The sequence below is a fragment of the Pygocentrus nattereri genome, chromosome 1, assembly GCF_015220715.1.
Source record: "Pygocentrus nattereri isolate fPygNat1 chromosome 1, fPygNat1.pri, whole genome shotgun sequence".
Taxonomy (NCBI): domain Eukaryota; kingdom Metazoa; phylum Chordata; class Actinopteri; order Characiformes; family Serrasalmidae; genus Pygocentrus; species Pygocentrus nattereri.
In genome coordinates this window covers 21,733,638-21,761,196 of record NC_051211.1, presented here as the reverse complement: position 1 = coordinate 21,761,196, position 27,559 = coordinate 21,733,638, and the positions used below count along the sequence as shown (strand labels likewise).

General features: G+C 41.8%; 2 protein-coding genes across 3 annotated transcripts; one reads left to right on the top strand and one right to left on the bottom strand.

The window, feature by feature from the left end:
* The first annotated feature begins 150 nt into the window (after nt 1-150).
* psmd4a (proteasome 26S subunit, non-ATPase 4a) lies at nt 151-9,324 on the top strand. Its single transcript, XM_017724708.2, has 10 exons — nt 151-261; nt 3,140-3,280; nt 3,374-3,488; nt 3,779-3,865; nt 4,150-4,218; nt 6,330-6,545; nt 6,908-7,016; nt 8,021-8,152; nt 8,357-8,412; nt 8,514-9,324. The coding sequence occupies exons 1-10, from the start codon at nt 236-238 to the stop codon at nt 8,682-8,684; spliced, it is 1,122 nt and encodes a 373-aa protein (XP_017580197.1). The 5' UTR covers nt 151-235; the 3' UTR covers nt 8,685-9,324.
* Nucleotides 9,141-26,554, bottom strand: si:ch73-347e22.4. Of its 2 annotated transcripts, none has more exons than XM_037532628.1 (5): nt 26,380-26,554; nt 18,591-18,844; nt 18,226-18,504; nt 17,830-18,138; nt 9,141-17,745 (listed from the first exon to the last, which is right to left on the bottom strand). In XM_037532628.1, the coding sequence occupies exons 2-5, from the start codon at nt 18,795-18,797 to the stop codon at nt 10,375-10,377; spliced, it is 8,166 nt and encodes a 2,721-aa protein (XP_037388525.1). In that variant the 5' UTR covers nt 18,798-18,844; nt 26,380-26,554; the 3' UTR covers nt 9,141-10,374. The 2 variants fall into 2 exon arrangements, with proteins under 2 accessions (XP_037388525.1, XP_017580196.2); XM_017724707.2 differs by lacking the exon at nt 26,380-26,554 and adding an exon at nt 21,828-21,973.
* Nucleotides 26,555-27,559: the final 1,005 nt, after the last annotated feature.

The following is a 27,559-nucleotide window of genomic DNA, read 5'->3' as shown; positions in this document are numbered from 1 at the left end:
TTTTGTTAGTGTTTACGCCGATACCATTTGTATGCAAACAGGAACCTTGAGAAACATTTCATGGTTTCTGTGTTTTTTTCCCAGCAGGGCTGCAATGCAGCGTCTGTACCACGCGGCGGCGACACTAGCAATGAGAGGCGAAGAGCCGCTCAGCAGCCAATCCGCTGCTCCGTTATGAATATCGCGGGTTAGACCAATCGGCGACGGCGCTGTAGAGGAGTAGAAAGTTTCCAAGATGGTGCTTGAAAGTACTATGGTCTGGTAAGAAATAAACAAACGCCTTGGTCCAGTTTTTACTCTTTGCATGTCTGTTTAACGTTTGGAGGTCATTGTTGATGAGCTTGGCTTTGGTTCGGTGTGCTAATGTACGGGAGGCGATGTGTGGAGGTGCAGGCAGCGGAACAATGCAGGCCGGCGAGTCTCCTGATTCTCCTGAGTCATTATTCCCCGTCCGGACCGACAAACCTTCACCACCCGCCGAAAAACGGACTTCTGACCAGGGGCAGAAGCCCAGAAATGTAGCAACGACGAAAGTGGTCGATATGCCCGATGAACCATGCCGGGTTTCTAGCTGCGGCGTGTGTCTGTGGAGGTTTTGTGGTGGCTAATTGCCGTTAGCTAGCAGCCCGAACGCTGGACGTGTAGCCCAACGCCGCCGGTTAGCTCCCCGGCAGGCCGGCGAGGACGAGCTCCTCCACTCCGCTTTACTCGTTCTTCTGTCGGCAGTTCAACGTCTGACTGAACAACGTGGAAAGTGCGTGACCTTAGCGTTCACAAGCCGGGTGTCCTACCGTTCAGCGGGCTGTCGGTGGGCTGGCTGCGTTAGCTCGCCGTGGGGTGAAGTTAACGCGTTGTTCGCGCAGGGCGTCCTGGCCGGTTCGTCGTTTAAGTCTCTGAAAGAGCCGTTTGCTCTTTAATGTTTGGCGCAAGAAGATTTTCGAGAAACCAGCTGGCTCGTTCTCAGTAAGCTAACTGCCATGGGAGCTAACATGATTCAGCTAACGTGGCACAAACCCGAATTTTCCCGTTCCACCTTAAATGGCGTAGGATGTAACTGCTGCGCCATTTAAGGTGGAACGGGTAAATTCTGACAAGGAGCGGGCGAGTAGGAAGCCAAGTTCAGCCTCATTTGATGAAAATCTCACAGATTCGGCGTTTGTGCCAAGAACTGTTGTAGGATTACAAGTAGTGTCCACAAACAATTGGACATGTAGTGTGGAACTGGGGCCAGATTGCACTTTCACTTTAATTATTAAAGTGATACTGCAGACAAAGCGACACATTCACCACTTACTACAGTGGTGAGAACAGCTGCTGTTTTTAGGGAGTTTTTAATTATTACTTTTTAAAATTTTCTCTTTGTTCTTGGCCGCACTAATGGTGTTCAGTGTTGTCCTGATGGACTGATTCCAGGTGGTTTCCTAATAGGATCTAAAGCTGTCCTATTAGAAACTAGTGGTCTGTAATAGTAACACTTAAACCTCAGCCAAACCATCAGGTTGTAATTCGGACGGTTCTAATTCTTTTGTTCAGCGGGGTTGACATTGACATCCGATCATCATCCAGTCTGAATGCAGCATCTGCGCACTTGCCTTTTTCATATGTAGCTTCTGCATCCAGATATTGATCAAGCTCCTTTCCCCATGCAGTATTTAAAATTTCAATCGGGCTGGTCTGGTGAGGCCTACTAACTGAAGCACAGTCTAAAGGAAAAGTTCAAATGCCAGGCAGCTCCACAGGCGGCAAACAGCTTTTAGGCTTTTGCATTCATAGGTCTACGTCTAAATGTATGTTCTGACACTCACGTTACACCACAAATGTAACCACTGTCGCAACCAAGAAATCTCTTTCCAGGGTCTGGTCATTTATAAGTAACTCTAATATTAGGGCAACAGTGCAGATAATAACTGTCTGTCATCTAATGACTTCAAAAGAATCAAAGAATAATGAACAAAGACTTCAGCCGCTGAGTTCTTGTGGAATAAAGGTAACGTAGCTCCTGGTCAATCACAATGCAAATAATATCTCTAAACATCCCTTTTCATTCCCCTCTGGGGCGATGAGGCAATCTCTTCACCCTATTTACACAATTCCGTACCATTTTAGTCCCCATCATGTCCTTACACTTTTTTTTTTGTAACCTTTAAAACCAAACGCATAGGATGATGTGGGGTTTTTTTGTTTGTTTTTGTTTTGTTTTTTTTATTTAAAACCCACTCTGGTCTGACTTTCACTGGATTGTTCTCTCCTTGCAGGGCCCTTTTGCACAACCCTCCATGTACATGCAAGAGTGAACCTCAGCTATAACTTCAGCTGTCATCTGGCACAGCTCCCTTCTGTGGGCCCAGAAACTCGTTCCCTTTAAGAGAGTCTACTGCACACAGTCCATAGTCTGCTTCCCTGTATTACCTTATTAGGAGGGGTCTCTAGTGAGCCAGTGTTTAGTTTATTGATTACTAATCAGGAATATTTTATTCAATCTTTCCCATCACCACACTGGCCTGATCATCTTTACACATGCACACGCATCTAATCACAATGCATGTTTGACTACCTCAGGATCAGGACAGCTAGAGCTGAGCACATTTCAATCACAAACACAGTAACACTTGTTTATTAAATCTGTATATAGGCAATGGCCCGATATGGGGCACATTTGTCCTCTTTGTTTTATTTTTGATGGTTTTCCCATTTTAAAACAAAAATGTTAACACTGATGCACTTGATACGGGGCAAGTTTTCCCCTGCATAAGCCCATTTCTGATGGTCAATCAGGATTGATTGACACTGCAGTGATTGATTCCATATGGAATCAGTACGTAATACTTGCTGAGCGTTGTAATGAGTAAACTATCAAATTGTGAATTCTTCCAAACCGATGAAGCTGAGAGATACAAGGCTGTGCTACAGAACTCTGCATAATATGACCAATGACATGAATTGTAGTTTTTAGGCTGGAATGCCACTATTCAGAATTCTAGTCATGAGAAACGGCAAAGCTGAGACTCTCGTTTGCATCTCCAGAGGCTGAACCAAACATGTTGCTTTGAAGTGCGAATGTAGTGTAACAAACATTAATGGCCTAAAAGGTTCAATACATGCTTTGACTATTCTCATCCATGTTATTCTTGTTTTTCAGTGTGGACAACAGCGAGTACATGAGGAATGGCGATTTTCTGCCCACCCGACTACAGGCACAGCAAGATGCCGTCAATATCGTTTGTCACTCCAAGACCCGCAGCAATCCGGAGAATAATGTGGGACTCATCACAATGGCCAAGTGAGTGCATTATTAACATTAGCCATGCTGTGTAGTAGTGATTGTTGATTTGTCTTATAACGATCTATTATTTGAATGTATTTGTGAGCGCAGCAACTGTGAGGTCCTGACTACTCTTACACCGGACACGGGGCGCATCCTCTCCAAACTGCATGCCGTTCAGCCCCGTGGAAAGATCAGCTTTTGTACTGGCATTAGAATAGCCCATGTGAGTATGACCTACGTCAGGGGATGCTCAATCCTGGTCTGGAGGCCTGCCACCCTGGAGAGTTCAGATCCAGCACACCTGCTTTATATAGTCAGATACCCCTGCAAGCCTTGATTACCTGGATCAGGTGTGCTAGATTAGGGTTGGAGCTAAACTCTGCAGGGTGATTTCTGTACTAGCATCAGGCACCCCTGACCTACACTGGGCTACATTAATTTCATATATGCTGCATGTCTTATGCACATAATAACCTGCTCATGGCGCTTCTCTGTGTGTATGGGTCTTTACAGCTGGCATTGAAGCACAGACAGGGCAAGAACCACAAGATGAGGATCATTGCTTTTGTGGGCAGCCCAGTAGAGGACAATGAGAAGGATGTAAGTGTGTGTATTATGCCAGTTGTTGTTCTTGACTTGGAGGACTCCCTGCACTGCCCATTTTAGTTTGTTTTTCCTGCTCCCAACACACCTGCTCTTCCGGAGTTGAAGCACTGGCAGGAAAACACATGTTCAGTGCTGGGGGTTTTCCAGGTCCAACAGTGTTACGTTACAGATTTTACATATGTATATAATATGCTGATTTTAGTGCCACTGTTCTTGTTCTTGCTTTGCATGTGAGCAGTTACCTTGCTTTTCTAATTTCCAATATATCCCTTTCACAGCTGGTGAAACTGGCAAAACGGTTGAAGAAAGAGAAGGTCAACGTGGATGTGATTAATTTTGGAGAGGAGGTGACTGTTTTTTCTTTTTGCATTGATTATACGTGTGGAATTTGTGTAACTAATTCTGAAGTTGAGCAGTGTTTACAGTAATCAGCACAAGAAAGCCCTTTTATTAGGTTATAAAGCTTACAATGGCCTGGCTGTTCATTAAAGTGGTTTCTATATGCATCAGATTGAGTTTGCTCAATAGTGATGGGCACAAACTTGGATTAAACAGCCAACAATGTTCTGTCATAACGGCAAGTCCTATTCCAACGGTATGCTGTATTTTACGTATTACTTCCATATGCAACAGGTTACAGGTCATAAAGAACAAAACATTAAAATGATGATCATGATTGTATCATTACTTACCACAAAGCATCAAAAAATTGTTATTCAGTACCAAATATACACTCACCGGCCACTTTATTAGGTTTCATTGCCTTCAGAACTGCCTTAATTTTTCGTGTCATACAACCCCAATTCCAATGAAGTTGGGATGTTGTGTAAAACATAAATAAAAACAAAATACAACGATTTGCAAATCCTTTTCAACCCATATTCAGTTGAATACACTACAAAGAGAAGATAGTTAATATTCAAACTGATAAGCTTTGTTTTTTGTAAATATTCACTTTTGAATTTGATGCTTGCAAAACATTCCAAAGAAGTTGGGACAGGGGCAAGAAAAGATTGGGAAAGTTGAGGAATGCTCAGTAAGCACCTGTTTGGAACATTCCACAGGTTAATTGGAAACAGGTGAGTGTCATGATTGGGTATAAAGGGAGCATCCCTGAAAGGCAATAAAGTTCATCCGTTTGAACATTAAATATTTTTATTTGTCTTTGTAGTGTATTCAATTGAATGTAGGTTGAAAAGGATTTGCAAATCATCGTATTCTGTTTTTATTTCTGTTTTACACAACATCCCAACTTCATTGGAATTGGGGTTGTACTTTCAACAAGGTGTTGAAGCTCAGAGATGTTGGTTGGTTATTTGAGTTCCTGTTGTCTTTCTATCATCTGGAACCAGTCTGCCCATTCTCCTCTGACCTCTCACATCAACAAGGCATTTTCGTCCACATAACTGCCGCTCACCGGATATTTCCTCTTTTTCGGACCGTTCTCTGTAAACCCAGATGGTTGTGTGTGAAAATCCCAGTAGATCAGCAGTTTCTGAAATACTCAGAACAGCCCATCTGGCACCAACAACCACGCCGCGTTCAAAGTCCCTTAAATCACCTTTTTTCCCCATTCTGATGCTCGATTTGCACTTCAGCAAGTGGTCTTGACCACCTCTGCATGCCTAAATGCATTGAGTTGCGGCCATGTGATTGGCCGATTTAGCTATTTGTGTTAACAAGCAACTGAACAGGTTATAAAGGTTATAAACACCTAATAAAGTGGCCGGTGAGTGTACATAACACTGTTGTAGAAGAAAAGCTTAAATCTCCAAAATGGTAACTTTTTTTCTGTAAAGAAAATATTCTACTTTTAATGTAATTCAATGGAACCAGACTTTTTTCCAAGCCATTTTGGGCCGTTTCTTTGGATCCATTCTTCATGAGATTTACACATCATAAGAAGGCCAACAGACAATTTGCCAGAAAAATGATAAAAATGGAGATGCAAGGTTTTCTTCTGATAACAGCGATAAGCAGTCAATCCTGGCATCTGTGAGCCAACAGACCGATAACTGGCTGTCTAAAATGTCATATGTTCTTAGTCAGGTATTTCCTGATTAGTCTATAATCTGGTGCAGTTAATAAATATACCCGCTCCCACCACCACGTACTTCTTTCTGGTTTAAGCCACAGTTTTTATTGTATTGAAAAAGTAAATGGGTTCAGCAGTCGATATCAGAGTTGGTATTGATACTGAAACATTTTTAATGATAGCCATGCCCTATTAGTTAAGTGTTCACATCAAAATACTTATTGGTCTGGTATGCTTCTTTAAGAATAACTAATATTTTAATTTATTTATTTATTTGAGAGCTGTTTTTTTTCTAGGCTTTATTAATCACTCCGCCCTGTTTTGAATTTTGCATTTTTTTTTTACCATTTGTTGAATTTTTAAATTAATTGATTTTTAAATTATGCTTCATCCTTGTTGTTCTCACTTGTCCTCATTCCATAGGAGGTGAACACTGAGAAGTTGACTGCATTTGTGAACACTCTAAACGGAAAGGAGGGCACAGGCTCTCATCTGGTCACTGTGCCCCCTGGACCCAGTCTAGCAGATGCTCTACTCTCCTCCCCAATCCTGGCGGGTGAGGGTGGAACCATGATGGGTTTGGGCGCCAGCGACTTTGAGTTTGGAGTGGATCCCAGTGCCGACCCCGAGCTTGCTCTGGTGAGATGACATGAGTGTGTATGTAGATTCCAAATAACTGATGACCACCTGGAGCCTGTTTTTGTGTCCCTCACTTAAAGGTGGCATTTCTTAAACAACAGAATAGTGTTCAAAGCAATGTTTGGGTTTGAACAGAAGACAGACAGGAAAACGAGCTTTAACAGTTTGTCAGAATATAGTTGAGTTCTGACTAGGGATGAAATCTAGGATGAAACTAGGAAGCCTTGGGATGAAATCAAACACAACCATAGCAGTTACGCTTCTGGTAATAAAATGTCTGTTCATATTAAATAGCCTGTGTTTAAATCGTTTCAAGAAATCTTACATGACAACCTTGTGTTTTATTTTCCTTCTCTCCCCAGGCTCTCCGTGTATCTATGGAGGAGCAGAGACAGCGGCAGGAGGAGGAGGCGCGCAGGGCTGCTGCCCAGTCAGCAGCTGAGGCAGGCATTCCCACCCCTACTGCTGATGGTAAGGATCCAAAGGAAAAATTAGCTTTTTAATAATTGAATTTCCTGTTGCATTTAAATAAAAGGGTCAGTCTGGCCAAAATGGAAAAACCACATCTCTTAAAAACATCTCATCCTACAGCAGACCCACAGAAGTCTCTAGAGTATGATTTTTCAATGTAAAGACCAGGAAACCCCCCTCTCATGACATATTGTAAAGGTGGAATGAACTTGTGGAAAAACTACAACTGGTGTTTTGTGTCGATGCTTTAAAGCCAAATACATAATGTTACTGCTAGGAATGTCTTGCAACCGAGTAACTGTGGTAACTGCCTTTTAAATCATCTCCACAATGGAGAGGATTGATTACTCAAACAACAGAAATGATTCGCCAGATGAGGACAACAAGCTAAAAGATAAAAATAATAATATGCCTACCTGACTATCTAAACACTACTTTTTTACTCCATCACATCGATTTTCCATCCCTCGAGACATTTAATTAAATTGTTATTAATAACGATATATTGATATTTAATCAGGGTTGTTGATCAAAGTTACATAATACTAGCTAGAGTGTATTTTATAAGATCATTGGCTGGGCAAACACTCAGGATTAGTTAAGGAATTGAGGGGGTTTCTTCATAGTTTGAATCTTTGAATAATGTAAGTAATTTTTTGTTTTCATTCATCCAACACAATTTTTTTTAAACTGATGAGGCTGTGGGATACATTGCAATGCTACAGAATATGGCATATGATGAAAAACTTTGTGGAGTTCATATTTGAGCTGCCAGTGTAATTGAACCTGTGCAGACACCTTGTAGCCAGTGATTGCTTTGACTGGCAAGTCAGGTGTGTAAGTTTAAGCTCTTAGTCATTCATAACAGCTTTTCATGAGTCTGCATTCAGTGTTTTAATTCTGATGTCAGGAGTGAGTTTCTTTGTGCTGATGGAATCTCCATTTTGTGACTTGCTTTGCGATATTTGAGTGGCTCATTCATATATTTGTGCATGTTTTTTCAGAGTCGGAGGATGCTCTGCTGAAGATGTCTGTGTCCCAGCCGGAGACGGGTGTGGCATCACTACCAGACTTCAGCAGCATGACTGAGGAGGAGCAGATTGCCTATGCCATGCAGATGTCCCTGGCTGGTGGAGGTTAGTTTGACAATTTTGTTGACATCAGCCCTCCCCCCACACTCCTAGGCAGAGAGCCCAGCTAATCTACCCCCTGCAAAGTTTACCTCCAACTTTAATCTTGCCTGCTGGTTTAATATTCATGTTGACTGTTATGCTTGACAAGTGGAATTTCTGATGGGACATGCTGTCCGTGATTGAGTCTTTTCTTATTTGTTAATACAGAATTTGGTGAATCAATGGACACAGGAGCTCCAATGGACACGGCTGAATCGGCAAAGGTAAAATAACATGACAAATGTTTCTTGTTGGACAAATTCTAATTTCCGCTCTAATTTGAAATTTCATCTTTGATCACTAAATATCTTTCTGCTGCCATCAGGAAGAGGATGACTATGATGTAATGCAGGATCCAGAATTCCTCCAAAGTGTACTGGAGAATCTTCCGGGTGTGGACCCCAACAACGAGGCCATCCGCAATGCCATGGGCTCTTTGGCTTCTCAGAGCGGAACGAAACAAGATGGCAAAAAAGATGAGGAAAAGAAGAAATAAAATGTTGTAACCAAACGTTATTGATAGACAACCTATTTGATGGAAAAATAAAAAGAGAAAAAAAAATCCCCTCTGAACAAAAAACAGTGAGCCCCGTATGTTGCAGCATACAAGCCTCTATAGTGACAGGCTCTAGAATGAATGAAGACTGGGGCACTAAACATTGTAAAATTTGGATGGATACCAGTTTTCTCAGAAATTGTCTAGCAAAGCTGGTACCTCAAATTCACACATAGCTTGCTAACTACTTTTGTTCCTTTTGTGGTCGCTTGCTCTCTCTTTATGTTAACAGCTGACTTTTTGTTTACTTTTTCTTTTTTCTTATTGCCATTAAAGGTTCAGTTTAAGAATAATGATATTCCTCATTGCTCCTTTTTACTTTCCCCTGGATTTCTATTCTGACAATAGAAAATATCAGCTTTTCCACAGAATAGTCACAAACTCATGAACTGAGAGTACTGGGTATTACAGATAGGGTTTTATTAAAGGCCTTTAAAAAAACATTGTAAAAGAGTTTGTTTCAGAAAATTTTTAAATGTTTTTCTTGAAAAATAAACCTACTGTATAGAATTTTCAAAGAAAGCTGTCAGTGTTCCCAAAATGATCATGTACAGTACATATAAACAAACTCCAAACTACAGCAATGCTTGTGTCCATTTTATCTTGCATGAACTTTCCCTGCTTCTATCCATTTATCCATAAATGGCTAAAGTTATATTACTGATACAGTATTCACCCATAAAGTGTTAAGAAGGAAAAAAAAGTATAAAAAACTAATACAAACTAACTTTTTAGTAAAGGTTTTCTAGTGCAGGTTTGTGACAATATTTACAGGTCCATTGACTACAATAAGAGTCACGATATGCAAACAGACTGTAGAACTATGTAGACCGTTTCTTAAATGTATCACTTCAAGATAAACTTTGTGAAGGCACAGGTTAAAACTGCTCAGTACTGAAACTGATAATGCACTTCATGTTTTAAGAACACACTGGGTTAAGACATCACACAGTAGTGAGGCACAAAGTTCTACACAGGGCTAAACGATAAATTTTATATCGAAACTAAATTTGAAAAAGGTACCATTTCCAAATTGCAAGGGTTGCAATTGCAATTATATCCTATGTTATTCACAATCGTCTTAAGTGGACAAATTTAACCTTAACAACACAGAGCTTCGACTGGCACACTACATTCAGCGTTCAAGCTGGCATAAATTGATGTGCAGTTTTTTTTAGCTGCGGGAAAAAAGGCCAGGAGTTTAATTTAGCAGGAAAAAAATATTTCAATAGCAATCACAATAATGATCGGACAAATCACAACTAGTTATTTTACACAAATCGTTAAGCCCTAGCTCTGCATAATAAAGCCATATGCTTGTAAAAGTGAATTACATTGTTTTGTGTTTAACCATACGAGAGTAAAACATGTCCTGTGTCAGATTAAAAGGTGTTTCGTAATGCATGCTAAGATCCATAAATAAATATGGAAACCTTATTTAGCACAAAACATGACCGATTTCCGTTTTGAAAGATACTTGCTAAGGTTCAGCAACTCAATACTGCCCCTACTGAAAAAACAAGACATCCCGTTTTCCTACAGTAGGCTGCATTTCCAACCAAAAGTGGCATATGAACAATACTGCTAACATACAACTACTCTCATCTGTCTGAGGAAGTTGTGTAGGTAACTAATTCCCAAAAGCATGTAAAAAATAGTGTTCATGTAATCCCAGAAGACTGTTTGCCCTATAGGAACAGTCAGCACATTCAAAACTCTCTTCCAGCTCCTCATTTTGTTCTCTGTTTGCAGTGGTGGTTGGGTCCTCTAGGAACACACTAGTTTCCACAAAATTATCTGTCTGAGTCACAGAATCGTGACTAACTTTGTTCTCAACATTACTGGTTATTGTGCAAGGTGCTGGCATGCATTCAGTGGACTGAGACTGAAGACTAGATTCTGGGCTTTCCAAAGCCTGAGGTAGATGTGTGGTATTAGTCTCAGAAAAGTCTTGAGTACTTTCTGGTATTCTTTGCCCTTCACTTCCAGACATGCTAATGTTTGCAGAAGCTTGGTCACTACTTGCTGGCTGTGTGTTCTCCTCCTCATCGGAGTCCAAATTAATGAGCGGGAGACGTGTTCTTGACAGGCTAGGCATCACATAAAGCTTGTCTGGGTGGGGGTAAGTATAAAGGCGCTCATCATTTGGAATAGTATCAAGGTTAAGAGTGGATAACAGAGGCCTGGTAGTAGAATGAGATGGGGATTCTGTGTGAGGTTGAGAGCTCCCCTCAAACACAGACGAGGTAGATTTGTTGATATGAGTAGGACACAACTGACCTCCGAAATGACAAATCTGGTGAGCATAGAGTAGATCACCTGTTGAAAAGCAGGCCTCACATTTCTTGCACTTGTGCAAAAATGCCAAAGGCTGTGATGGAATATCAGGGAGGGGAAGTCCAAGCTTATTCTGGTGAGATTTCAGATGTTCCTGTAGGATTTTGCTGTTTGTGAAGGACAGCTTGCATGCAAGACACTGGTGAGAAACTACACCATTGTGTAGACGACTGTGCTTAAGCAAGTTTCTCAAATTACTGAAGGTCTTTCCACAAACATCACACTGTAAGATTTTTGAGAACTGATGAAATTCACACTGGTGAGCATGCAATGCTTCTCCATGGACAAAGGTTTCAGGACAGACAGGACAAGCGAAAGGTCTCTGCCCTGCATGGTCCAGCATATGCCCTTTATATGAACCAATGAAGCGAAATTGGAGGTTGCACTGTGAACAAGAATAGAACCGGCGTTTCCTACGATGAATCCTTTGGTGCAACCAAAGTCTATTCCACCGCTCAAATGACTGCCCACATGGTCCGCAAACATATCTATAACCATGGGCATGTGTCTGCATGTGAGCATGTAAAGTCCTGTATTGTTCATATTGCTGACCACAACGTGGGCATTCAAATTTCCCAAGCCTTGGTGAGATTTCAATGCATTCCTGAGAGTCGTTTAAGGAGACACAAGTGATCTCAGGTGTGGGTGATGGGGAACCTGAATGCAGATGAATGGGTAACTCAGCAACATTAGTTTCAGGCAACAATGAAGCCTCAATGAACTCATGAGGATTAAGGCGTTCTGTCCATTGCAGATTAGCAGAAGCTTGTGAATCCTGAGAGTGACTTTCATTTGACAATGAATTGTTTTTGGTTTTGCAATTCTTTACAGAATGAGGGTTAAGGGTTGAAGTATTCAGAGAGGAAGTATATTTTTGGGTGTCACCGGAGAAGATTTCAGAAATTGATGCACGACAAGCCACTTCTTCCCCGCTTGACTGACAGCAAATCTTACAATGAATGCTAATGTCAGAATCCTTCGCATAACTCTGCCCACAAGTAAAGCAGAGATACGGTGGAGCTTTTGTGTGGGTTTCCAGGTGAAGAGTATACTGGCACCACTTTCGACAAAGCAGTTTGCATATCTGGCATTTGAAGAAAACTGGTGTATTTACTTGACTATCAATTCCTTGACTGACTAGGAAGCCCTCATTGTCACAGTTGCCCCCATTTATTTTTCCATTTACAGCACATTGCTTGAATACCTGATGCACTCGTAGTGCAGAGAGGTCATGGAAAGCACAGCCACAGTGAGAACAGGAGAAAGGAGTCTCCCCTGTGTGGCCCTGAGAGTGCTTTTTCAGTGCCTTGAGTTGTTTAAACACTTTACCACAAATGGAGCAGGCATATGGTTTCACAAGCCAATGGGTTTTCTCATGGACCTGAAGGTTTGAATATTCCTGAAATTTCTTTCCACAGGTTGTGCAGGACAGACTCTTTCCATCATGCATATGCATATGGATTTTTAACATAAATTTGTTGGTAAAGTTTTTGTCACAAATTTCACAAAGGAGGCTTGTGTCATCTCTGAAGGGAGAAGTTAAAGGGGCAGAATCTTTGCATTTCATGTCTCTGTCAGGCCCATTCTTCTGTTTTGTCTCCTGTAAGTGGATCTTAAAATGGGATACAAAATTCTGTTTTCGGGAGAATGTTTTGCTGCAGCATGGGCAACGCAGAGCTTCTGGCTGTGTATGGTTTTTTCTATGAGATTTGAGTTTGGAAAGGTGAGCAAAGTTCTTGCCACAAAGTTTGCATCTGTAAGGTTTTTCACCAGTATGAATACGCTGATGAACAGTGTATGCTGAGATATGACGGAAAGACTGACCACAGTACTTACAGATGATAAATTTCTTTGCCAATTCTCTTGGTAGGGATCCCGCTTTCTTATGTTCAGCAGCATCATCTACTGCACATGTGCCTATGTTTAGAGTGGCTATAAAGTCTTTAAAATACTGTATAAACCCACCTGTGTTTTGATCTCCAAAATTAGGTGAAGTGCCCTCACTAGCAGCCTTAAGTCCAGCATTTTCAACTGTAACATCCCTTGCTAGTACTTCCAGATCAGATGCTCTGATACTTGTATCAGTCACAACCTTCTCATACTTTTCTTCCTTTATGTTATCATCACAAATTGCATCACCGATCTTGCTGGGATGGAACCCTATGGTATTAGCAGAGGACTTCAGAGATAATTCAAAAGCATCACCACGATTTGATTCAGTGCTGGAAGCGTCTTTCTTCTTTTCATGCCATCTTGTCTTTTTCTTGCTTTCTCTCCCCTTTATGTCCTTGTTCTCTGACTTAGAAGATAAGGCAGTGGACAAAGCAAAGTGGGCTTCTTCAACTGCTGTACTCAGTAGCATCTTGCTGCTAACTGCACGAAAAACATTTGCTGATTGCTGTTCCCCATTGGCTATACCCATTTTGAGAGGTCTTTCAAAGCAGCCTAAGTCTTTACTTGAATCCAGTTGCAAACCTTTTGCTTCCTGGCTCAATTCCATCCTCTTGGAAACTTGTTCAGCCTTCTTTTTTGACATTTTCCTCTTATTTTTTAATTCTGCCTTTACACCTGGACTTTCTCCACATTGAATCATTGAAGGTGGTTGCTTTAACATAAGACTTAGCTGGCCAAATTTTTCCTCTGACATTTCTCCATTGTTAGCCAGTGTCTCTGAGCTATTCTCCAATAGTTTTGTGTCTGCAACCATACCTTGATCCTTTTCACGCTTGAGTTTCATTGTCCTGGGAAGGATGCGTGTTGCTACCTGTATTACTTTTCCCTCGGATACTTTTAGGTGGTGGCCACACAGTGCAAGAGAATCCAATGAACTATCTTCGTTTGTCTTTTGGTCTTTTTCCTCACATGTCGAAGTTAGGAGACAGTTGTCCATAATATCACAGCTACTCTTAGGCAAAGATTCATTGGTGTTTGATCTGATTTGAACACTTTTCTTCTTATTGTGCTTTCTATTTTTTCTTCTTCTGCTTTTGCGGCGCACTTCACACAATAAAACTGAATGACACTTTGATGAAATGCTGTCATCTGCTGCACTGTTACCAGGTTTTTGAAGACTTCTGACTTCGCCTGGGGTAAACCTTGACAGTCTTCTGGAGTATCTCAAACTTGATATGTTGACGTTTGATAACTGCGTTTTGGACATCTTGCCTCCTTTTTTTGCATGAACAGGAAGAGCTTGCAGACTGTTTACCATCTTAGAAGTAACCCTCTGTTCTGGAGAGTAATTTTGTAACCCAATTTTTGATAATGTCCTTTTCCTGCACGTCTGGCTAATCTTCTGTTTCATCAGATTTGTGGGTTCCACAACTGCAGTTTCATTTTCTGCACTAGCTGTACTTGCAGAAAGATATGAGATTTGAAGGGGTGGGATATTATTCTCCACAGGAGACACGGACCTACTCCTTTTTGAAACGTTCACAGGCTCAAGCTCTGTTTTTTCAGCTTTACAAACTAAGGCTGTTCGCGCTGCATTTGTCCTTGATCGTGCAGATCGTCTCTGCTTCTTTGGCTGTCTTCTTTGTGATTTCTGCCCAGCACTGCTGGAACCTTTACAGTTAGAGATACTAGTGTGATTATCCACAGTCTCCCTGGTAGCTACTGGATGAGAAAGGATTGTCTGCTTCTGTTCAGGACTCTCAAGCTCTGTTTTTTCAGCTTTGCAAATTAAGGCTGTTTGCGCTGTATTTGTCCTTGATCGTGCAGATCGTCTCTGCTTCTTTGGCTGTCTTCTTCGTGACTTATGTCCATCACTACTGGAACTTTTACAGTTAGAGATGCTAGTGTGATTATCCATAGTCTCCCTAGTTACTGGATGAGAGAGAATTGTCTGCTTCTGTTCAGGACTCTCACACGGGTCCTCCAGCACCAGGTTGACAGTAGAACGGGTCTGGATACTGGAACAGGAGTTACTTTGTCTTGCACAGCATGATTTTCTAGAAGAATCCACGGAAGACTCCATCTGTGTTTTCACAAAGTTCACATCAGTCTTCATTAAATCTCCAGGAACAACATTTTGAGAGATTTTCTGCAAACCTTTAGCAGTTATAGTTTCAGTATTCAGGGCTTCCGATAATGGTTTGGCTAATTTCATTAGCTTCCTCTTTCTCAAGGGGCGGCGAGCTCTTTTCCTCTTTAAAACATGAGCTTTAATGCTCTTGAGATTAACCATTTTAAGATCATTCTTAGCAAGACTGGGGGAACCATCTTCAAGGGTTTCTTCTATTTTGACTGAAACTGTTCCTTTCTCTAGAAAATCTGACACATTTTCAAAATGAGTAACAGGCAAATCACGGCAGCCTTGAGGATAAATATCAGACTCTAGCTTCACATTTTTTGTACTCTTACAAACAAGAGAGTGGTTTTCAGAGGTAGTTTTTCGTTTCCTTAGCTTCTTCAGATAGTTTCTGACTTCCATTGGTTCAGTTTTAATGTCAGACACAAGCTGAAATGTATTGTCTAATTCTCTGGGAAACACAATATCCATGGACAAACAAGCATCAGGTGTTCCGTAAGTTTCTATTATATCTGCTTTTGCATTCTGCTGCACTGGCTCCTGAAGAGAATTCTGGTCATCAGCTTTGCTTTTTGCATCAATACTAACATCTTCATCTGAACATCTTCTAATGTAGCTTTTAGATCCTGAATTCTGAATTTCATGGGTTGCGTTAACATCTTCAAAAAGACCAAAAGATGAGAGTTTGTCTGTTGATAGAGCTGGGCATTTATGAACACAGCCTAATGCCGCAGTTTTGTTTTTTATTTTGGAATTCTTAGTTTTCTTAAATTTCATGCTGGTATTCCTTGGGCGTAAATCACTATTCTCAGAGGTTAAAATGGAATCTGCTGGCTCACAGGAAAGAGGATCATCCTCCAAAGTTACATCTTTAGTTGTTTTGTTTGTAAATTTTGTTGCATGTGCTTTTGCTTTTACAGACTTCTGTGCAGCAGATGTTGAGATTAGTGGAAGACAATCTTCTTGTTGGGACACAATTTGGCTTCTGGCAGTTTCTGGCAGATCTGCATTACTTTCCTCTTTTTCAGTCAAAGCAATAGGACTGCACTCTTGTTTTGCAGTTGGCATCTTAACCACATTATATAAGCCAAGGGGTTGCTCCTCCAGCAGGTGTGATGATTTCTTCAGTGAGCCGCAACTGTTTTCTGGTTTCTTTTGCTTTTCCCTTGTGCACTGTGAAACATCAGTAGTGTTAACTTCCTTAGTAAGGCCTTCCGATGGTACGTTCTCAAGGTTAGTTATAGGACTGTAATTACCGATTTCACAGGTTCTCTTTTGTGTATGACAAGTTAATGCCTCACCATCTAAAGCTTTTCTTTTACTTGGTGTCTTCTGCTTTTTTAAAGCATTTTGTGAGTTTTGAGAGACATTTTCTGAGGTAAACGAGGGCGTGGAATCATGTTGAGGTTGTTTCTTATAAGGTTTTGGTGAGGTTAAACAATCTTTTCCAGCTGCCTTTGTGGGAGGTACTTTGTCAGAGGCCAAGTCTCCTGGCTCAGCAGCTGAGTCTTGAAAAGTAGAAGCTTCCTGAGTACTAAAACCATTACCTGTTTTTTCCCATTTGTTTGGCTTCACTTGGTTTTTCACCAAGTCCTTCTGAGGACTTCGAACAGCAAAGCAGGCAGTTCTGGATGTTGATCTAGTTTGTTTTGTTAGTGTACATTCAGCATTTGATGCCATGTTTAAGGATTGCTCTTGTCTAGGTGGTAGATCAGAATCTTCACATTTAGTTGCAGTCTCCTTTGTAGTGTCTGTTCGGATGTGAAAGGGCTGCAGAGATTTCAGTGTAGGGGTAGGAAGGATCTCCTTGTAAAGGTTATGCACAAAGTTCTCTAGCTGACTGACAGGGGTAGAAGAACATACAGAGCTTGGCTCAGCAGAGGTACCGGTAAAGGCACACCGCCTAACTGTGTTAGACTTCTCATTTTGAACATTAAGTTTTAAGGGGAAATTTTGGCCGTCATCTGTATTTGTTCCCTCAGTTATGTTTGAGGACCAGTTTTCTTCCATCACCACCAATTCATTTTGTGCCACAACTGGTTTTTGATTTTCTGTAATAGTAAAATTTAATTTCATTTCTGATCCAGCCCATTCATGCTGACCAGTCTGACTGATATTATCTGGTACATTTGATTGAAAGATTGGTCTCTGGGTCATACTGGGCTTCAAATTCTTACCAGGCACATTGAAAATTCTAGGGAGTATTGCATTGTTACCTTTAGAACAATAGTCTTCACAAAGCTTAGTCTGGCTGTCCACATACCTTCTGTAATTTTTGTAAGACTCAGCATGTTCTTTGGAAATCTGTCTCAGTTGGGAAACAGCTGGTGATAATGTGCCCTCTCTGTTCCCTGTTATGTCTAATGAGGTAGAAGGAACCGTGGACACAAGTTCAACTAAATTTTCAGACTGCTTTTCCACATTAGTTCTGATTGTACTTAAATTATCTGACAAACAGGATCTAATTGTAAAACCTGAAACTGATTTCTGTTTTGTAGGTGCATGTTGCTCTAAAGAGCAAATCTCAGTGGTATTATAAAATCCCAGTGATGAGCACTGCTCAGTTGTCCCACAAGAAGTCTTTTTGTGTACCTTGTCATTCACAGAAAAGCCATCATTCAAGGAATTTACCTCCTGTAAAAAGGAAAAGACAAACACATAAATACTATAATTTGGCTTAATTTAAGACAATTAATATCTCATTAATACAAAACTTACCCTCTGTTGAAGATCTTGACTTGATTTAATAGGAGTGATTTTCATCCCATCAAATAAGACAATAACTGATGAATCTTGAGCACCAATCATTTCTTCTGTCTTGCAGTTCTCATGGTCATTTTGACTTTGGCAATCTACAGGGTCAAAGTGGTCCTTCAGAAGTTCTGTTCCTCTTGTCTCACTCTGTGCTTCCTCATAAACCACTGATGTTCCACAGGATACATCCTGTTCCAATCCTACACCATTACTCATTTCTAAAGCTTCTTTAATCACAGATGTCCAGTTAGAAGAGCTGTTTTTTTCCAGTTCCTGTAAAATAAAATATAACACAAATTCATCTCAAAAGAAAGTGGATCTAGAACTTTCAATTAAGAATAATCTGTAGTTGTCATTTACCGTTTCTTGAACCAATGTATTTGATGCATTGGTTGATGCAGCAGCTAAACTGTCGTTGATAAAATGGTCTCTCTTTCTCATCTCTTTTGCAGTTCCTTCTCCATAATGTTCTGTAATGTGTCCCATATTGGATCTCATGGGGTGTGGGCTGACTCGGTAATATGGATAATTTACTATTCCTGAAGGAATTCCCTGGCCATCAGAAGAAAAAGCATTTGAGGCACTAGATGTGTATGATGATGCATGCCCAACAGACTGGATGCCTCTCATGTCGGTCCCCTAAAATTAAACAATATTTGGGGTTATAAAGGAAAGATTCAGTGCAGCTTGAAGCATTCAGTATTCATAATGAAGCATCAACATACCTCATGCTGAGATGTCTGCGGCCAACTGGTACGGGAGAAGTCTCTTGATTGTTCCTCATAATTTCCATCAGTTGTTGCTTCTCCACAATGTGGAGAAACATCATTAGCGTTATCCAATCCTTGGCATTTCTGTAGTGTATCAGACCCATATGCCTTTCCGTGGCTGTACCCTCGCTGGGCATTCCATGGCGGGAACTTGTCATTCATACTTACACAAACCTGGGTGGTATGGCCTAACTTTTAATTTCCATTTGCTGGCAACAAGAAAAAACAGTAACAAAGAAAAAATAAATCAGACGAACATGAAAGGCAGTAACACTCCCAAAATGAAGGAAAAACCTAGAGCTGGGCAAAATAAAAAATTATTTTAAAAAAAAATTACGGTTCTTGAGTCACGTGGTCACCGCGAGGGATGTAGAAGGCTTCGACGAGAGCTCGGCGTAATCCCCCAAGAATCTGAAGATTATCATACCTTAAATTTAATTTTTGAACTTTAAGTCAGCTTATTTTCTCTTCGGAAGGCTTTTAGCACACTATAATGGCAACCAGTTCCAGAAAAGCAAACGCCAAACAGCCAACTACCCGTCTTTCTGACAACGACGAACTTGCTGAGCTAGTTAAGCTAGCGGTTGCCGATGCTATAAGGGAGGCTATCCCCACGCTCGTGGAAGACGTGGTGGCGCAGCTAATAAATAAGACTCAGACCCTGTTGGATACGCAAGTTGCCTCACTTCGTGAAGAAATTGTTTCTATGCATGCTGATGTCTCAAAGTCAGCCGATTACATGGAAAAAAAATGAGAACCGCATGGCGGAGTTGGATAGTAAGTTATCGGCAGCGGTGAGCAAGCTTGAAGCACAGCACGCCAGACTGGAGGAAAAAATAGCGGATATGGAAGACAGGTCGCGCAGAGTTAACATTCGAGTTCACGGCATTCCAGAAAATGCTGAAACCGCAAATGCTCTTGCCTACCTCACGGAAGCTATCCCGCGTTGGTTTCCAGGGCTGTGCTCGGTCGAAATTATGCGAGCACATCGCGTGGGCGCTCCAAAGGAAGACGCGAACGGCAGACCTGTTCCTCGCGTTCTCATCTTCAAGCTCCTCCGTTTTACCAACAGAGACAAGCTTCTCAAAGCAGCTCGGAGCAATATCGTGGAGGTCGATGGGAAAGCCTTACGCTTCACCCCTGACTACAGTCCGCACACTTTCAAGCGCAGGCTGGCCTACTCCGACTGGATGGACATTCCGCAGAAGCAAGGGTTTCGCACGTTTCTTCTCTACCTCGCGAGACTCAAAGCATGTCGCGGAGGAGCCAGCCACATCTTTAACTCCCCGCGTGAGGCGAAGGTCTTCATTGAATCCGCTAATGAATAGAATTTGATCACTGAGGTAATCGAGTCCGAGTATTGACTCATTGTACGACCTTTCACTTTGGTAGTGGCTGTAATGTTTATTAGAATTGTTAAATGCATCTGCTGGTGTGTATATTAACATACACAAATGCTATTTCCTTCCTTTTTTTTTTTTTTTTTTGGTCTGCTGACTGTTTCTATTCGTATTTCAACATGGGCTACGTAGAAAGCTCATTGCATTTAAGTTTGGTATGATATACATATAGTTCTGAACTAATTCTGGGGTGGGGGGAGAAGCCACACACGAACGACGACGGTACATCACTTAAAAACCACGGGTCCAACTTTAGGGGGAAATCACACGAAGATGACATTTTTGGTAACTGTGTTAATAGAGTTTGGTTTTGGTGTGGGAAGGTGGGGAGGGGATATGGCGACATGGTTAATTGGGGTGGGACGGATCTCTCTCATTGGTATGTTTATTTACTGTACTTTGCACTGTTTACTCTCACTTTTGCTATTATGTTTCAATGTATATAGCAGTTAAGTTGATAATTTCTCGCAGTTATAATGAGCAGCCTTCACATAGTTAGCTGGAATGTAAACGGTTTGAATGGTCAAATTAAACGAACAGCTTGTCTGGACCATTTGCGCAGACAACGTGTGGATATTGCCCTAATACAGGAATCCCATTTAAGAACAACCGACACCCGCAGGTTTTCAAATAAGTACTACTATGTGGCTGCATCTGCGTCTTTAGACACCAAAACTAGGGGTTCGCTGGTAGTGATGAAGCGCAGTCTCTCATTGAATATATTAGGAACATTTGGTAGTGAAGATGGTATAATTTCATATGTGAAGACAGTAATATCGGGGCGTAAATTGGCTTTTATTTCTGTCTATGCTCCTTCCCAATACGAGACAGATTTCTTTCCTTATTTAACTTCGATTTTACTACAACTCCAGGAATACTCCCTCATTCTGGGAGCAGATATGAATGCACTTGCAAACTTGGCACTGGATAAATCCATCCAACAAGCTTCACCCACCCAGATGAGAGCATCTAAAGACCTCCAAGGTTTCCTTCAGGCCTTTAGCCTAATAGACTTATACCGGGTACTTAATCCTACAGTTAAACTGTACACTTTTTACTCAGCAAGACATCAGAGTTATTCTAGGATAGATTACATGTTAGCTTCCCCCGCATCATTTTCTAAATTACATAGTGCTGTAATTAGACCTTGTTCCCTATCAGACCATAGCATTGTCTCTGTGCATGCCACGCTGTCTGGAGTGCCGATGAAAGCACCACGGTGGCGATTTAATACTTCACTATTAAAAAATGAAGAATTCTGTATATTCCTCAGGGACAAACTTAATACCTTCATAGGTCTTAATACAGGCTCCGTTACTGACCCTAGATTTGTATGGGACGCCATAAAGGGATGTATTAGGGACTCCTCAATTGCGTTCGCCTCGCATCTTAACAGAAGTAAAATGAATAAGATAACAGAGCTGGAGCGTACACTTAGTCAGCTTGAGAATCAGCAACATGTTAAGCAATCTGGGATTTTACAAGGGAAAATTGCTGTGGTGAGATCTGAATTGAATTCACTGTTGAGACATAGAGCAGAATTTCTGATGCATAGGACCAGAAGAACATACTATTTTTATGGGGCCAGACCAAGCCATTTATTATCGTTAAGGTTGAAAAACCAGGAGAAATGCTCTAATATTATGGCTATTAAAACACCTCTACACATTCTGACTGACCCTCGGGACATCAATACTGAATTTAAAAACTTCTATTCCACTCTATATAAATCAGAGGTTGAGCTTAATACAAATTCATGTGCGCCCTTCTTTGAAGGACTTGATCTACCCACCCTATCAAGCAGTGAGGCTGATTCACTTGGTGCCGTCATTTCTTTAGAAGAATTGAAGAATGCTTTGGTAAATATGAAGACGGGCAAATCCCCAGGGTGGGATGGAATTCCTCCAGAACTTTACCTTTCCTTCTGGGATGTGCTAGGACAACCACTGTTAAAATATGATTAACACAGCTATAGACAAAGATGCATTTAACACAAGTGTTAACATGGCTATACTTACAGTATTGCCAAAACCGAATAAAGACCCGACTCAATGTGGTAATTACAGACCTCTCTCCCTCTTGAACGGGGATGTTAAAGTATATGCCAAAGTGCTGGCATCACGATTGGAGGCCTATTTGCTGAAATTGGTGCATAGCGACCAGACTGGTTTCATTAAAAACCGCTTAGCATCTGACAATGTGCGTCGCTTGTTGCACATTATTCATGAGGCAAACAATATCGAACTCCCGTGCTCAATCCTATCACTTGATGCTGAAAAGGCATTTGACAGACTGGAATGGGACTATCTTTGGACTGCTTTGTACAGATTTGGATTAGGTGCACAATTTATCCGCATGATTAAAATCCTTTATGCAAATCCCTCAGCCATGATAAGCACTGGCAATATTCTCTCCTCTCGATTCTCTGTTTCCAGGGGGACTCGCCAGGGCTGTCCCTTGTCACCTTTATTGTTCGCTCTCTCTCTTGAACCACTTGCCCAAAAGATTAGACAACATTCTTTAGTGTCTCCCATCACTTTTTGCAATACAGAACATCGAATATCACTTTACGCCGATGATATTCTTCTTTATGTAGGTAACGCTAATTCTTCACTGCCACATCTGCTGTCTACCTTTGATTGGTTCAGCATATTATCTGGTTATAAAATCAATTGGACCAAGTCATCACTGATACATTTAAATTCTAGAGCATCACAAACAACCCTGCCCCCCCATATACCAGTAGTCAAAAGTTTTAAATATCTCGGTGTGGAGATTTCCCCTTCTGTTTCTTCTATAGTCAAGAATAACTACCAGAATATCTACAGTCAAGTTGAGAAAGACCTTGAACGTTGGTCCACACTTCCAAACTCTTTACAATCTCGCATATCGACAATTAAGATGGACATACTACCCCGTGTTAATTTTTATTCCTCCATGATTCCTCTTACACCCCCAAAGGGATATTGGGAAAAGCTTCACTCATTAATCTCTAATTTTGTATGGAAGAAAAAAAGACCTCGCATAAAACTCACTACTCTCCAGCGAGACAAGATACAGGGTGGGCTGGCTCTACCAGATTTTAAGATGTACTTCTGGTCCTTTGTGTTACGTCCTCTTACTGTTTGGTTTAACCCTAATTCATCTGTCTCTTGGAGGCAGATTGAGGAAAACCTTTCTTCACCTCATAGACTACAAGACCTAATATATGCTAATATTCCTTTGAAGAAATTAAAACCGCGATTAGGTCCAGTAATGTCATGTCTACTCAAAACTTACTATACTTTAATGAAACATGTGCGTGCAGGTCTTAAATGGCACAGACATACACCAATATTTAACAATTTTTCTCTTCTTAGGGGTAATGAACCTTTTACACATCCGCAGTGGGAAAAACTAGGAGTTAAGGTTTTGCAAGATCTTTACAGTGATAATGGTCTACGTGCCTTTAGTGATTTACAAGCTGACTATGGTTTACCTGGATCATCCTTTTTTCTGTATTTGCAATTAAGGTCAGCCATGAGGGCATACGGTGTCCCATGGGGTACAGGCCTGCCCACTCACCCCCTTCATAGGTTGCTGGCTGTAAGGGGACCTACTAGGGGTATAGTATCAAGACTTTATAGATTTGCTTCTGAACCTCAGAGGTCCCTTCCAGTAGAGGCCACATGGCAGAGAGATTTGTCAGCTGAAACTGACGAGATTTGTTGGAGCACAGTGTGGGAAAATATATGTAAAACATCCAAAAACCCTGACCATCAATTAATACATTACAAATTTGTTCACAGGATGTATTTAACACCTAGAAGACGCCATTCTATGAAGATTATCACATCTCCTAATTGCGATCTATGCACACTTAACGTTTCAGGGACATTTATACATGTATATTGGGACTGCCCTGATGTAAGCATTTTTTGGAAACAGGTATCTTCTACCTTATGCGACATTCTTGAAAGCACAATCCCACATTCTCCAGTGTTACTTTTGCTTAATGACGACTCGTCCCTAGACATGTCTTTACAGCAAAAACGTATTCTATGGGCTGGGCTCACTGCTGCCAAGAAAATGTTGGCCTCGAGGTGGAAGCCACCACATTCTTTAGAGTGGCGAAGGTGGGCTAATTCCTTTCTTGATATCATTCGTATGGAAAGATCTGTTGCTCAAATGCATGCAGCTAGCCCTAAAACATTGAGGGCTTGGGATATGGCATACAGTGTAGCTAAAGAGAGAGTGCAGTGTGATTGATCTTATTTACTTATATTTTTGTTTGTCTGTTTAGAGAAGATGTTTTGATTTGTTTGTTTCTCTATGATATGTTTGTAACATGTTTGAATGTGTGTTTGTGTACACACACAGAGATGTGCATGTATATCTTAACTGATATATAGAGAGAGATCCTGGGTAATTTGAATTGGGGGGGGGGGGGATGTGTCATCGGAGTCGCCAGGGGGAGGGTTTTAAATGGTTAAAGAAATTCTCAGTTATACATTATGTGTATGGTTTTTTGTTAAGAAACAATAACATACATACGTGTGTATGTGCGTGTATGTATGTATGTATGTATACAAGAGGTACATAGAATGTATACCTATATGCTTTCAATAAAAAATTGATCACAAAAAAAAAAAAATTACGGTTCTTTTTGTAATAAAACATGCAGCTGTGTTCTTGACCGTCTTACTTGTGACGTCCACCATATGTTCAAAAAAGCATAGTGTGACAAAATGTGACGTATTTTATTACAGTAACATCATACTGCCCACACCTGAGCTGGCCTGAGGCAAGTCTTTATTTGAAAGATTCTTAAAGGAGAACTCCACCAATATTTCTGCATATTTCAGTAGTTGAGATGTAAACAGATTCAGAGTGTTTTGGTGTGAAATATTTCATTTACAGAGAAACCTACAGACTCAGATTTCTTTCTAGTGATAGGAACCAGGGGTCCCAATGTCTACAACACGTAAATATAGTCATTGTAATTACCATTCAAAACCACCAATGTGCTTTCTGAGTTTTATGTAATGTTAATGATGCCATAATACAGTGGCAAATCTAAAGAAAAAACATTTTTTTGACTGTTTTGCCCTAGGCGATGGTGGTGGTGCGGTGGGTAGCACTGTTGCTTCACAGCAAGGGGGGTCTGGGTTTGATTCCCCAGCCGGGCGACCGGGGTCCTCTCTGTGTCGAGTTTGCATGTTCTCCCCGTGTCTGTTTCCTCCCACTGTCCAAAGACGTGCAATTGGACATGCTGCACTGCCCCTAGGTGTGAGTGTGTGAGTGACTGTCTGTGTCTGTCTGTCTGCCCTGTAATGGACTGGCGACCTGTCCAGGGTGTATACTGCCTTCTGCACAGTGAACGCTGGGATAGGCTCCAGCATCCCCCACCGGCGCGACCCTCAGGGAGAAGCGGCTTAGAAAATGTGTGTGTGTGTGTATTTTGCCCTAGAACCCCCTGCTAGTATCCATCCACCACTCATTAAGTAGAATAAAATGATTAAAATATGTTTTAGGCCTGAACTTTGTCACAAAACTACCGCAAAACAATGTCTCAGACATCAGGCAGAGCATTCATAATCACTTCATGCAATATTTATCTGTGAGGGAGCTTTTGGTGGTTTCTCTCACCAACACTGTGAACAATTCTAACTCTCAAAGTTTCCCTAGAAGGACGCATTTCACACCAAACCACTCTGAATGACCCCGTTGACGCATTCACCATTTAATTACCCAGAAATTTGGAAAAATCAGTGGCGTTCCCCTTTAGGAATGCAGAGTATTGCAGAGTAAATCAAATTAAATCGAATTCAATGTGTTTTTCTCTCTGTTAATTAACTGGAAAAAAATAAATGAATAACTGCATAGTGCAAAAACGAGAGGGAGGAAACGGTCACTTTGCGTATTTAAATCTATGACACCGTGAAAAAGATACTATTGCTTTTAAAAAGCTGTTAAAACAAGACATACGCAGGAGGAACTTCAGCGGCGACGGGTTTATCTACACCAGCGACCTCCTCAAACAGCGACCTCCTCAAATAGCGACCCTTTTCCTTCACACGTTTCACTGCTACTCTTTCCTCTGCAGACTTCGCTTCGCAGACTGAGACTCAGACTGGGACTGAGACTGAGACTCAGACTGGGTCACCTCGTTCACACAGCGACTTCAGACAGTCGACGTTTCCAGTTCGCTCAGAAGTTGTTGGTTAGCGTTAGGGTCCAGCAGCATGTCCTACTCCATGTTGACCACTTTGCCCCTTCCCTTCCCCACCAGCAGCCCCTCAAGAGTACAACTCCCCCCAACACAGCACAACACAACTCCCCCCAACACAGCACTCCTGTCTCACCGCTGCAGCTCGGCGGTTCAGTCCTCCACTCAGGAGGGCCCGTCTGTCCCCGGCGCCGTCGCCTCTCTCTCCCCAGCAGCTCCTCTCTGCGCTGGAAGTCGTTCTCCGTCTCTAATCCGCCCTCTGAGCGGCGACCGTCCCCGCGCCTCACCGTGCTTCCTCCCACTGCTCCCTGCCCCAGCACAACATCCGCAAAGACCGGAAGTTGACGAAGTTGTTGCGCGAATAAACTCGTCAAACTCTCTGACCACGAGCTCAGCACGGAGACCCCGTACTAGCAGAGACCCTGTTTAGGCTGGTGGGGTTTAGAGACTCTGTTTAACACACTGCTGGTGGGGTTTAGAGACTCTGTTTAACACACTGCTGGTGGGGTTTAGGGTGTCTGTTTAACACACTGCTGGTGGGGTTTAGAGACTCTGTTTAACACACTGCTGGTGGGGTTTAGGGTGTCTGTTTAACACACTGCTGGTGGGGTTTAGGGTGTCTGTTTAACACACTGCTGGTGGGGTTTAGAGACTCTGTTTAACACACTGCTGGTGGGGTTTAGGGTGTCTGTTTAACACACTGCTGGTGGGGTTTAGAGACTCTGTTTAACACAGTGCTGGTGGGGTTTAGGGTGTCTGTTTAACACACTGCTGGTGGGGTTTAGAGACTCTGTTTAACACACTGCTGGTGGGGTTTAGGGTGTCTGTTTAACACACTGCTGGTGGGGTTTAGAGACTCTGTTTAACACACTGCTGGTGGGGTTTAGGGTGTCTGTTTAACACACTGCTGGTGGGGTTTAGAGACTCTGTTTAACACACTGCTGGTGGGGTTTAGAGACTCTGTTTAACACACTGCTGGTGGGGTTTAGGGTCTCTGTTTAACACACTGCTGGTGGGGTTTAGAGACTCTGTTTAACACACTGCTGGTGGGGTTTAGGGTGTCTGTTTAACACACTGCTGGTGGGGTTTAGGGTGTCTGTTTAACACACTGCTGGTGGGGTTTAGGGTCTCTGTTTAACACACTGTTGGTGGGGTTTAGGGTCTCTGTTTAACAGACTGCTGGTGGGGTTTAGGGTGTCTGTTTAACACACTGCTGGTGGGGTTTAGGGTCTCTGTTTAACACACTGCTGGTGGGGTTTAGGGACTCTGTTTAACACACTGTTGGTGGGGTTTAGGAACTCTGTTTAACACACTGC

Bases quoted from the DNA above. Each gene is read 5' to 3' on its own strand.
- si:ch73-347e22.4 (XM_037532628.1), bottom strand. From the start codon at position 18,797: ATGAATGACAAGTTCCCGCCATGGAATGCCCAGCGAGGGTACAGCCAC. The intron at 18,139-18,225 runs GTAAATGACAAC...TTTATTTTACAG, and splicing joins ATACATTGGTTCAAGAAACG to GAACTGGAAAAAAACAGCTC. The intron at 17,746-17,829 runs GTAAGTTTTGTA...TCCTTTTTACAG, and splicing joins GTCAAGATCTTCAACAGAGG to GAGGTAAATTCCTTGAATGA.
- psmd4a (XM_017724708.2), top strand. From the start codon at position 236: ATGGTGCTTGAAAGTACTATGGTCTG. The intron at 3,489-3,778 runs GTGAGTATGACC...GGGTCTTTACAG, and splicing joins CTGGCATTAGAATAGCCCAT to CTGGCATTGAAGCACAGACA. The intron at 8,413-8,513 runs GTAAAATAACAT...TGCTGCCATCAG, and splicing joins ACACGGCTGAATCGGCAAAG to GAAGAGGATGACTATGATGT.